Below are 13,375 nucleotides of genomic sequence, written 5' to 3'. Positions count from 1 at the left end.
TGTCCCCTTCAAAGGAGAGGTAGTAAGGTGTATGAGGAATGAGGTAGGGGGTTTGGAGTGTAGGTGGTGCCAACGGTGACGAGTGGGGATCCAGGAGGTAAAGGGATGGTGGAGGAACTGGTTCATTTCTTTTATATGGGAGACTAGAGGTATTGGTCAGTGAGGGCCCCAATTCATTTGTTGTGCCTGTCTGCAACTCGGTGAGTCATCTTTGTGGTAGGTCTCACCCGTTACATTGGTGAGATTCTTACCTGAAGTTTCAATTGTTTCAGTTCCCCCTTGGAAACTCTATACAACTTCTGGTTCCTTCAGTTTATTTAGGTGCCTTCTTAAGTTGCTATCTTACAGGTTTTTCTTCAGTTTTAAATAGCAGAATAAGTTCAAGTAAGAAAACATCAGCCTGACACGAAGCCTTTTAGCCCTTCATATTAGTAGTTAAGCTGGTAAACCCCGTTCCCAATTTTCCATTTGCCGCACAGTCAAATCTTTCTGTTTTCTTATTAAAGAATTACCAGGAAACTCCTGATCTTTAAAGAATTGAACTGTCACATATAAAATAAATTCAAATGTCTGATTAATGAGTTAATGTGCTAATCATTTTACATTCAGTGTGTAAGTGAGAAGATATTTAGAGAAATTATGTTTAAACTAGTCGTAAGGCACTAACAGCTCTCATTCTGCAATACTGCATAAACACGGTCGGGGTAATTTGCATGCCGTGAACTACACTGCCTCGAGATACACGTACACTGTGTTAAACCTTCGACCTGCCAGGTAGGCCGAGAGCGCTAATGCGCCGCTTCCCGGACTCGGGTAGGTGCTCCGGCCCCGGATCGAATCTGCCCGGCAGATTACCAATGTGGGCCGGTATGTCGGCTGACCTGGATGTGCTTTTTGGGCAGTTTTCCACATCCCACTAGGTGAATACCGGGCCGGTCCCCACGGTCCACCTCAGTTACACGACTCGCAGACATCTGAACACGTTCGTACTGTTTCACGGATTACCTAGACGCAGACAGCTGGCGTACACTAATTCTGCCCCAGGGGGTAGGGGGTGGTGACAGGGAGGGCATTCGGCCACCCCTCAAACATTAACCGAGCCAAATCCGACCCTAACTGTGCCGACCGTGGGACAGAGGCACGAGCAAAAGAGGATGACACTCTTAAGTCTTCAGTGTTAGACTATTCCTTTTAATGAGTGGATCATGACAGCATTTAATTGTTTTTAATTCTATCAGTATTACATGGAACATTGAAAATCAATGTTTTGTGTCTCATGGAGTGTGTTAGATGGGCAACCTCCTAGTACCGGGTTCAGTACCTAGTGACATAGATTATGTTGAGATTTCTGTCAGTTTATATAATTTTGTATTTACTCCTTTCATTAATGAAATCCAGTATCTTACGAGTTATCCGTAGATACCTACTGGGCCTTTATTTAACAACCAGTTGTATAGGGGAAGATCCCCTTTGTGTGTGTTTTTTTACATTAGTTAGGTTTGAGAAAAGAAAATTGTCAGAAAACGTAGCAATGTTTTCAGTTTAGTTTTATGTGCTCAGCAACCACTCAACGTTGCAGCTATACAGGGTGTTACAAAAAGGTACAGCCAAACTTTCAGGAAACATTCCTCACACACAAAGAAAGAAAATATGTTATGTGGACATGTGTCCAGAAACGCTTACTTTCCGTGTTAGAGCTCATTTTAGTTTCTTCCATCTACGCACAATGGAGCATGTTATCATGATTTCATACGTGATATTCTACCTGTGCTGCTAGAAGATGTGCCTTTACAAGTACGACACAACTTGTGGTTCACGCACGATGGAGCTCCTGCACATTTCAGTCGAAGTGTTCGTACGCTTCTCGACAACAGATTCGGTGACCGACGGATTGGTAGAGGCGGATCAATTCCGTGACCTCCACGCTCTCCTGACCTTAACCCTCTTGTCTTTCATTTATGGGGGCATTTGAAAGCTCTCGTCTACGCAACCCCGGTACCAAATGTAGAGACTCTTCGTGCTCGTATTGTGGATGGCTGTGATAAAATACGCCATTCTCCAGGGCTGCATCAGCGCATCAGGGATTCCTTGCGACGGAGGGTGGATGCATGTATCCTCGCTAACGGAGGAGATTTTGAACATTTCCTGTAACAAAGTGTTTGAAGTCACACTGGTACGTTCTGTTGCTGTGTGTTTCCATTCCATGATTAATGTGATTTGAAGAGAAGTAATAAAATGAGCTCTAACATGGAAAGTAAGCGTTTCCGAACACATGTCCACATAACATATTTTCTTTCTTTGTGTGTGAGGAATGTTTCCTGAAAGTTTGGTTGTACCTGTTTGTAACACCCTGTATAGTGAGTTGCCTTCATTGATTTGTACAAGATATTTCATCGGTTAATAACGAAGGAGACGTTTCAGATGGTAGAGTGAGTCAAGTTAGACATCCGTAGGCAGGAGCGACCGTCGATGGCGACTTCTGTGAAGTTCGCAGTGGATTTGGGAGGCACTTCTATAAATTGTTTGGACATTACATCAGTGACACACTTATTTAGTACTTACAGAAAAAAAACATAGCTATAGATATGATAATCCCTGCAAGCTCCCAGAATTCAGTGTTACAGATAGGTGGCTTTCCATTCCGTGGTGCACGACTCCCAGTTAGTTCCCTTATCTCAGTCTGTGTTTCAAGTTACAGAATATCAAACTTCCCACTTTCGGTAATGAGTGTAGTTCTGACCTGATTGATAATGTTCTATGGATAAAGAACACACATCAGATTACATCACTTCTGTGTACTGGCCAACAGGAGCTAGCCAGTAATTGCAAGAACGTGTGCAGCTTTCCGTATGTTGGCAGAATTTCAGATAGCCTCACAACTACAGACCTGCAGTCTACGATAATAGCACAATTAAATTATTACTCGTTAGTAAAGATGCAGTGAAACCCTTTGTACAGAGTGGGTCATCTGTAAGCACCAGCAAGTGCTGTGGTGTAGTATTACAGTCGGGCAGATCCGTGGCAGCCAGGTTATCTCAAGCTGGACAGTAAGGAAGACAGGCTCCAGCTTTGTGAATCATCTTGCAACACAAAATAAACCGTAGAATTTACTTTGAGAAAAAAAGTGTCACACACTGTTAAGAAAAGCGCAAGCTGACCTCTCCGTTTCAAATGACCGACCACAATTTCTTATTCCCCCTGTGTTAATTTTAGTTTCAGCTATCCAAATAATAGATTGCAGTTGTAAGTTCAACTTTATTTTTCAGCTGTTGTGTTAGATGTAAGACATACCTTTGCAAACATTAGCTACCTCATTATTTTTTTGTCTTACGTATGTAATATCTGTGTAAGTCGTATTTCATTGTATCGGTGTTCTGTTGTCACCAGATGATAGCCAAAGAAGCTGAAAGCCGGTTTGTATAATATTTGCAGAGAATTGGGGAAGTGATTTCTGTTTAACATCATTGTTGCCATGTTCTGTCAAGCACCTACAGAAAATTCAGTTAATGTTACAAATGTATATAAGGAAAAAAAGATCTATTTTAAAAAGACCCAATGCTCTGCCTTATATATATAAAAACAAAGATGCTGTAACTTACCAAACAGTAAAGCGCTGGTAGATAGACACAATGAAAAACACAGAAATACACACAAATTTCAAGCTTTTGAAACCCAAGGTTGCTTCATCAGCAAAGAGGGAAGGAGAGGGAAAGACGAAAGGAGGTTGGTTTTAAAGGAGAGCGTAAGGAGTCTTTCCAATCCCGGGAGCAGAAAGACTTACCTTAGGGGGAAAAAGGACAGGTATACACGCACGCTCGCACGCACAGACACACACACACACACACACACACACACACACACACATATACAAACACAGGCAGACATATGTCTGCCTGCGTTTGTATATGAGCGGATGGATATCTGTGTGTATGCGCACGCACGCGCGAGTGTATACCTGTCCTTTTTTCCCCCTAAGGTAAGTCTTTCCGTTCCTCGGATTGGAATGACTCCTTACCCTCTCCCTTAAAACCCACATCCTTTCTTCTTTCCCTCTCCTTCCCTCTTTCCTGATGAAGCAACCGTAGGTTGTGAAAGCTTGAATTTTGCGTGTGTGTTTGTGTTTGTTTGTGTGTCTGTCAACATACCAACGCTTTCGTTTGGTAAGTTACATCATCTTTGTTTTTAGATATTTCCCACGGGGAATTTTTCCCTCTATTTTTACATATAAAGGAGGTCCGACATGATATTAGGAGGTACCTCACGACTTGTCACCTCAGCGTATAGTGTCCACACGCTGGAGTATAGCAACTAGAGAAAAAAAAACCTTTCAACGTATTTTGACCCCAGTGAAAGTCTCACACTAATGTGTGAAAAGGAGTTATTGTTCTTGTTCTATGCCAAGTAACTTGACACTTCTATCTGTAGTGTTGCCACGTATAAATCACATATATACAAATTTTGGCTGTTAAAAATAAGTGGTAAAAGAGAATATTTTTGACTGGAATGTCGCCACATATAAGTCACATATATACAAATTTTGGCTGTTAAAAATAAGTGGTGAATGAGGATATTTTTGACTGGAATGTTTGCTGTATTTGAACTTTGGTGATGTGATTTTCTCTATTGAGAAGCAGTACAGTTTTACCACTTGAGAGCAGAAGGTTTTCCTAATTTAAAATCTTTCTCGATATTATTTGATAATTAAAAAATCTACAGAAAGTTTATTTTGACCTTTTGTGGGCATTCATAGCTGTGTCACTTATATGTGACAACACTACAGATAGAAGTGACAAGTTACTTGGCATAGAACGAGAACAATAACTCTTTTTCACACATTAGTGAGAGACTTTCGCTGGTGTCAAAATATGTCGAAAGGTTTCGTTCTCCGGTTGCCGTACTGCAGAGTGTCGACACTATACGCTGAGGTGACAAGTCGTGAGGTACCTCCTAATATCGTGTCGCACCTCCTTTTGCCCGGCCCACCTACCTCCATGTGGTGTCAGGGGCTAGAACAGACCCGCAACCCTTCCTCGCCTGTCGTAAGAGGTGACTAAAAGAAAACTTTCTTATTATTTTTTTACCTTAGTCTTGTGACTGTTTTTGGACTTTAGAAGCTTTTTGTGTTTTCACTTTTTTTCATTTTAATGCCTTTTCCCCCCTCACATTTTTTGGCTATTTAAATTCTGGTCCCCTTTTTGGGCTCGACGTCACTTTCCAAATTGTACCGAAGTGCGGGCCATTTGGGGAAGGACACCTTACTCGGTGCACTGCCTCTCCACTCTGGACTGTTGCCTTTTGCACCTACCAATCGATCGGATCTACCTCTGCACCCAAAATCCAGCACGGTAGTCGATCTGTCACGGTGGGGTTGTCACATACCCTCTCGGTGGTAACCCCCTGACGAGGCAGGGACCGCACTGCCGATGCCTGAGCTGTGATCTCTCTGTGTCAGCCGAGGAGTAGGTCCCTGTCCACTTCGGGGTACCGGGACTCTGGGCAACGGCTACTCTGCCGGGTGGCCTTTGTCTCGGCGGGGTGGCGGCCGCGGAGAGAGTGTCTGATCGAAGTGAGTGGCATTGGGGCAGACGATCCGCAATGAAACGGATCAAATGTAATGGTGGCTGTGTCAAACGGCTGTCTCATTAGTAAGGAACAGTGATTTTAATGCAGATGTTTACAATCCTCTGGCATTTCCATTAATGGATGGTGTATTGAACGTGTTCGTGGTGTCAGCATTAAAGTGATTGCACACTTACAGGCACACTTAATCGTGAATGTCACAATGAATGTGACCCTCAGTTGTCTAATGTTAAACTGTGACTATCGGTGAGAGGGGGAGAACTTTCATTCCCTAAGGAGTTATTCTCATAATGGTGGCTCAGTATTCTGTTGTAAGTTGCTTCCTGAAAAAATTTTGATAACATGAGGGAGAGGGAGGTTATTCTATAGTTAGAGACAAGTTGCGTATCGCCACTGACATATGCGAGACAGAAAGCAAAAAGGGAACCTCTTGTCGGAGATGTAAAATTTTCAGGACGAGCACAAATGTTCGATAATGTCAGTAGTAATTTACTTCGTTCTGTGCACACTTGTATCGATTTGAAAGTTCTTTGAACCTACAAGAGTCAGTAATATTATTAAAAGAAAAAAATTTCAGTCTTCTAAAAAGGGATCACTTGTCGTTATGAGGAAATAACAATGGTGTAACAATAGCTATCTTTTGTACCTGCCACAGCTGCATATGCAATGCTTCACAAAAAGCATCTCCCAGATTTTATAGGTATTTTTAAGGTTCTGAGAGCAGCTTTTTATAAAAGGAGAACGGTTTTTGAATAGGATAATGCCAAATGAGACAAGTGGCCCCTTTCTATATGAGAGTTATAAATGCTTACACGTTACTTACTTGCAGTTGGCAGCCCTAATATCCCAGCTGACAGCTGACATTACTGTAGCACAAACACCTACACTTCCAACACATGTTAAGCCTACTGCTGTTGCTGCTAAAATGAAAAAGTTGAAATTTTTGTGATAATGCATGACTGGTTAAATGTCTTGAAGAATAGAAGTGATAATGAAGAACCTCATCATTGAGTCCATTGTTAGCTACAAAGGTAGTACATTGCAAAATGGTCATTGATGGAAATGAATTTGGCCTCACAACTTTCCCCAAAAAAATGGACCCATTTGGTTTCCTGCTGTAATAATTCAAACAGGGATGAGAAAGGAACGAAAAGATTATATTTTTAAAAATACATAAGAATAAATTGCAAAGAGGAATAAAAAGACCTTCTGTGTCTTGAAGTAGAACCAGAACCACCCACGCAATGAAGATCCTGAGGAAGCAGCTTACCAGCTGGGTATTCCAGAACCAAAGAATAGGCAAAAATGCTGTTTGTGAATGATCTTGAAACCACGCACACACACATTTTACAACTAGAAAATCAAATCCTTTGGCCATTGTAAAGTATGGGATCTTGGTGATCTATTTTTTTGGGATTTTGTTAATTCAAAATTTCATGTTCTTTTGAGTCCATTAATGACTTCAAAATCAAAATTCTGTCTAAAGGATCCCTGCTGTAACACAGAGAAAAGAAAAAAAAAATAAAGGCTGTACAGGGTACACTACTTTTTCTCAATTTGAGACCAGTTTTATTTTTTAAAATTTTGAACACTATAATGTGCTGCTTGTCTGAAGAGGTTAACCACTTAATGTGTAATGTTAACTTTAACAAGTCCGTGCCATTTGACAAAGAACATTTTGAGAGTAATACACACACCAAAAATGTTTAGCATCACCCCGGTGCCCAGAACTCCTCAAAATAGATGTTGAATGTGGGTACTGCATCACAGACACAGTCTCTTTCACTGTTCAGAGATGTCACTAAACCTGCCCAAAGATAAACAACCATGCATGAGCAGCACCTATTAAGCTGAGGGAGTCTGACAGCTGATCAGCTCCAGTCATTCCACCAGGAAGGAGGTACACCGCTCATGTTGTCTGTAGTTCAATCGTGCCTGGACGGTCAATACTGTGGGTAGATCACGTCCGCATTGTTACTTTGTCCCAGGAAGAGTTCTCAACAAGGGAAGTGTCCGGGCGTCTCGGAGTGAACCGAAGTGATGTTGTTCGGACATGGAGGAGAGATAGAGAGACAGGAACTGTCGATGACATACTTCACTAGCTGCTGTGACCGAGCAGTTCTAGGCACTTCAGTCCGCAACCGCGCTGCTGCTGCAGTCGCAGGTTCAAATCCTGCCTCGGGCATGGATGTGTGGATGTCCTTAGGTTACTTACAGACATAAGGATGAATTGCAAAGAGGAAGTAGTTCTAAGTCTAGGGGACAGATGACCTCAGATGCTAAGTCCCAAAGTGCTTGGAGCCATTTGAACCATTTGACATGTTTTGCTCAGGCTTCCCGAGGACTACCACTACAGTGGATGACCACTGCCTACAGATTATGGCTCGGAGGAACCCTGACAGCAACACCACCGTGTTGAATAATGCTTTTTGTGCAGCCACGGGACATCATGTTACGACTCAAACTGTGCGCAATAGGCTGCATGATGGGCAGCTTCACTCCCAACATCCATGGCGAGGTCCACATTTGCAACCACGACACTGTGCAGCGCAGCTCAGATGGGCCCAACAACATGCTGAACGGAATGCTCAGGATTGGCATCACGTTCTCTTCACCGATGAGTGTCGCATATGCCTTCAACCAAACAATCGTCGGAGACATGTTTGGAGGCAACCTGGTCAGGCTGAACGCCTCAGACACACTGTCCAGCGAGTGCAGCAAGGTGGAGATTCCGTGCTGTTTCGGGGTGGCATTATGATGGGCCGACGTATGCCGCTGGTGGTCACAGAAGGTGCAGTAACGGCTGTATGATATGTGAATGCCATCCTCCGACTGAATGTGCAACTTATTGGCAGCATATTTGCGAGGCATTCGTCTTCGTGGACAACAATTCGCGCCACCTTCATGCACATCTTGCAGATGACTTGCTTCAGGATAACGACATCGCTCGACTGGAGTGGCCAGTATGATCTGCAGACATGAACCCTATCTAATATTCCTGGTATAGATCGAAAAGGGCTGTTTATGGACAACATGACCCAACAACCACTCTGAGGGATCTATGGTGAATCATTGTTGAGGAGTGGGACAATCTGGACTGACAGTGCCTCGATGAACTTGTGGATAGTATGCCACGACGAATATAGACATTCATCAATGCAAGAGGACATGCTACTGGGTATTGGAGGTACCAGTGTGTACAGCAATCTGGGCCATCACCTCTGAAGGTCTCACTGTATGGTGGTACAATGTGCAGTGTGTGGTTTTCAACAGCAGTAAAAAGGGCGGAAATGATGTTTATGTTGATCTCTGTTCCAATTTTCTGTACAAGTTTCGGATCACTCGGAACTGAGGTGATGCGAAACTTTCTTTAATGTGTATATTTCATCACCAATGTTCAGCCTGTCATAAGTCACTCAAATTTATTAACAGAAATCTTGTTTGTATAAAATTGCTCAGAATTTAATTCTGAACGTAAAAATCACAACAGCTAAAAATCCGGTATTTTTGACAAGGGTTCCTTTTCTGCTTTCCATCTCATTATTTATAGGCATAACTACTGCAAGCTTTGGTCCTGCAGCAAATAATCCTCAGCTCGTCGATTGATTACAGAGGTAACTCGAGGGAGGCACTACTGAGTCAGGATAAGATATTAGTAATTTGGCTGAGATACCACTGTAACCAGAAGTGTTACTATGTTTTAGTGACTGATGATTTTCGTGTTCTTTGTAAGATGCAAATTAGCAAAACTGGTGTCGAAGTAAGTTTATCAGACCTGCTTTCGAGGGACCAGTTTGTGACCATGTATTTTCAGTAACTTTTCGAAGAATTCATTGAATTTAGTGCTCAGTGATTTGAATTTTTATAACATCTGTCACGCTACTACTGTAATCGGGAAGTTCAATATCATTTTCCGTGCTGAGTTTGTTTTGTGCCCACTAATGCTCTAGGTAGTCCTTGCCGTGTTCCTAAAGTCTCTAGTTTTGTGTACATAGAAGAAGAATTTTGCAATACTGTTCGTAGTGTATTTTTAAGTCTGGGATCGAAATATCTTGTACGAGAAAGACCGAGCTTTATTTAATTCGAAAAGGGAAGAGCCTACCACTGTGTGGCTGCCCCCTCCTATGTTAACATCTTGACTGCGACCAAGTTGCAATGTTTGGTCAGCATAACATTCAATACGGAGAGAATTAGTGGGTGCTGCATTACTGATTAATGTGACAGTTGTAATGAAACTTTCAGTAAATTGACACACAGTTCTTTCACATGCTGCACTGTTCCCATACGTCAATTTTGATCAGTTTCACAGTACATTATTCCAGCCAGCCATTTGTATGCCCGTGTGAAGTCACGTGGCATGGCAGATATCCATAGATGTGAGCCTAAATTACCGTATTTACTCGAATCTAAGCCGCAACTGAAAAATGAGACTCGAAATAAAGGAAAAAAAAAATTTCCCGAATCTAAGCCGCACCTGAAACTTGAGACTCGAAATTCAAGGGGAGAGAAAAGTTTTAGGCTGCACTTCCAAATCGAAACGAAGTTGGTCCATTGTAATCTGAGACACAATTTAGGTCGAATGAATGACGATACAGCTACAGTAATTTGGTTCGAGTCGTAAGCTTAGCAGTTAAGCTTTACCAGGTAGCCATTGCTATGCGTCAGGCGCTTCGTCCGTATTTGTACGGCTACCCCTCCTTTTTTACGTGCTTCGTCTGGTTTGAATCGATTGCTTAGTTTGCTTTGATCTGATAAGTGCCGTTTTCTTTGTTATAGGTGTTTACGTCACTCTAAGCTGAAAATGCAATACTGTACTGTGTCATGCATTGTTTGTCGCATTCTGATAGTGCGTGTTTGCAGCCTGTCGCCGCTCGCAGAATGGCTTGCTTTTGTGCGCGCTACCGCCGCTTACAATTAAAAAAAAAAGAGAGGGGAATCGTCTCATTAGTGAAACAATGGCAAGAGACTGCTATTTGTTGTTACTTACACTACTGCTTTCTGTGATAATGATCAACAAGAACCAAATAATAGACTGTGTATGATGGAACATGTTCTAATTGAGAGTTAGGCGAAAATTTTTCTACGTTTGAAAATCTTTGTGGCCGCTTCTTTAGTACATCAAATTCTGCACAGAAATTAGTCATCTTAGATTTAAAAATCCAGTCAGTTGCCGTGCTTCGTTTCTGACTGTATCCCTATTAGGCATAAGAATAATACGAATATAAACATGACACGATACGTATATTCTTCTGCATTTGCTGTTGTCTCACTCTAGTTTCGTAGTTCATTAGGCAGGCAGGATTTAAATGAGATAGCAGCAAACACGAAAGAATATATGACAAAATGTTTATATTCATATTATTCTTATGGTAATGAGAATACTGCATGTGATTCACATTTCATGAGGTTCCTATTAGCAACCATCTCTTCTCACCGGGTAGGAAAAAATTCAGAACGTAGAGTTGGCCGAATTGACAAACATCCCAAACAGTCTTGCCAGTCGGATTTTCGTAGTACATTGAAATTCTGCTACATTCGAAGATGAACAATACAGAATTTGTATTTACTTCGTTGGGTAATGTATGAAAATGCAGTGGTTGAAACTCGGGGCGGAGAAAAAAAGCTCGTCTTCCACCCTTTTTTTTTTACACGGAGGTTTTGGCGCCAGTATTTATCTTTGTGCCTACAAAGCATGCCTGTGTAGCACTACATATATTCGAAGGCAGAAGTTAGTTGTGGCGGCACCTACCAACATTTTTCAGAACTTCCGCTTCCTTTGCACTGGATTCTAGGCCACAGGCGGTTTTTTGAATTACAAAAACCGGAAAAAAGTGCGGCTTAGATTTGAGTAAATACGGTACACAATATTTGGGTTTACTCGCTACATTCCGAGAACTGTCGGTGCTATTTCGAGGTACGTGTATGCTCATCAGTAAATACTTCTGTACACAAATTTCAATCTATTAACATCATATTTTGCTCCGAGGCTTTGGTGAGTAAACCGGCCAGTAATGGATTCTAAAAGTAAATTCTCCAACTGTCTAGTTTTTGGCTCCAGCTGCCACCGTTTGCGTGCCAGGATGTGGGCAGTGCCGACACAGCTGTCGATATTGGTGATAAGGTGTGTAACTTGTATACACTATTACTAACTGAACTGCTACTGATTACGGGTCTCGAATACAATATTGTTATGCAACTTTATGTCAAGTTCTAGTCACACTGTGGCATCGCCATTTTTTTAAACACCTTGAGTGTAAACTAATTTGTAAACTTTCTTGTTGTATTTGTAATTTGTGTTCTCCTACTTACACTTTCTGTTGTCTTGACTGTTTACTTTGAACATACACAAGTATATTCATGTAGTTTCAATGATGTTTCCATTACTTTCCAGTGCAGCAGTGGAACGGAGGGAAACTACTTCGACAGAGGAGGCTCCTCTCAGTTTGTCGCCAATTACAAAACAGAACGATCGACAGGAAATTGGTGCTCGGGCGACGCAGTTAAAAGCTAAATTACAGATGCTGGTGAACTATGTAAATTCGTGTGAGTTGAGTGCGGAAACAATAGGCATCATGGACAAAGAAGTGGACCGTTGGTTATCACTAACTCACTTTTACGTCAGTAGGGAAGTTCCGCATTGCGCCAGCAGTGATGAGACGAAAGTGCAACGAATGCCTGATAAAGGAAAGAGTACTGTTGGAAAACCAAACCTTGTTGAGAAGCCTAATGTTCCAGATGTACTGAGGCAAGTTGGCAGTGAAATGTTGACTACGCATGTCAATTTTGATCATTCTTACTGTAAGTATTAAGTTGACCTACCCTAAATTATTGGGTGCCCATCACGATTTGTTGACGTTTTGCAGAAACACGCCATGCAAAAACAGATTAATTCAGTGGATGCGGTAGCTCTGTTCTGATAAGGAAATCTGTGTGTATTTAATAAAGAAAATAATTTGGTATGTGCTGAATCTGTTGATTCCTTTATCCTATTACATATAATTAACAAGCTTATTTTAATGTCACTTGGATTTAGTGTGTTCTTGTGATTTTTAATAACTTTGCTACCTTCTGTACTTCATTATAGATAACTGCATCATCTGCAAGACATCTGAGGTTACTATTGATATTGTCTGAAAATCATCAGTATACGAGAGCTGATGCAAAAGTAACACAATTTTTTTCTTCCTCGGTATTGCAGCTGAATTGTCGAAATCTGACGGTGATATAGTTTGAAGTTTGCCCTCCAGGCTGTCTTTCATTTTCGCGTGCGGGTCTAGCAAGAGAAGCTCGAACTGTGAAGCAGACGTGATGCATGTGTTACTGTCATCAACTTGTGAAGAGCAGCGAAGTGTAGTTCGATATTTGTGGGACAAAGGGCATAAACAAAATGAAATTCACAGGGACATGCCCGGTGTGCACGGGAAAGACCATAGCAATGTCTCTAGCTGGTGTGCACTCTACTAAAAGGCCGTGTGAATCTTTGTGACTCTCCTGTAACGGGCGGCCGGTAACAGCTGCAACCCCGCAGAATGTCTGAGCCATTGAGGCAGCAATTTTTGAACGACTGACATGTGCAACTGCAAAACTTATCACAGAAGTTCAACATTTTTTTATGTTGTGGTGTAAGATATTGTTCGTGGTGAATTTAAATTTCGTAAAGTTAGTGCTCGTCGGGCGCCTAAGAAAGTGACAGACGGCGATGAGGCCCGATGAATGACGACGAGCTCAGATCACATAATGCATTACCCTGCAGAAGGGCACGACTTTCTGAAAGGAGTTGTCACTACACATCTGA

At 41.9% G+C, this 13,375-nt stretch overlaps 1 protein-coding gene across 7 annotated transcripts in view; it reads left to right on the top strand.

Annotated features, from left to right (window-relative positions):
• LOC124719919 overlaps positions 1-12,539 on the top strand; it is a 155,465-nt gene extending 142,926 nt beyond the window's left edge. For 4 of the 7 annotated variants that reach the window (XM_047245114.1, XM_047245115.1, XM_047245113.1 and 1 more), the window contains one exon: positions 11,972-12,539. In XM_047245114.1, the coding sequence (XP_047101070.1) occupies positions 11,972-12,389 (418 nt within the window). In that variant the 3' untranslated portion in view covers positions 12,390-12,539. The remainder of the gene's footprint in view (positions 1-11,971) is intronic. The other 3 variants (XM_047245118.1, XM_047245117.1, XR_007006017.1) reach the window with 2 other exon arrangements.
• The last annotated feature ends 836 nt before the right edge of the window (positions 12,540-13,375 follow it).

Source organism: Schistocerca piceifrons, chromosome 11 (genome assembly GCF_021461385.2).
Source record: "Schistocerca piceifrons isolate TAMUIC-IGC-003096 chromosome 11, iqSchPice1.1, whole genome shotgun sequence".
Taxonomy (NCBI): Eukaryota; Metazoa; Arthropoda; class Insecta; order Orthoptera; family Acrididae; genus Schistocerca; species Schistocerca piceifrons.
This window is presented reverse-complemented; position numbering and strand designations above follow the sequence as displayed.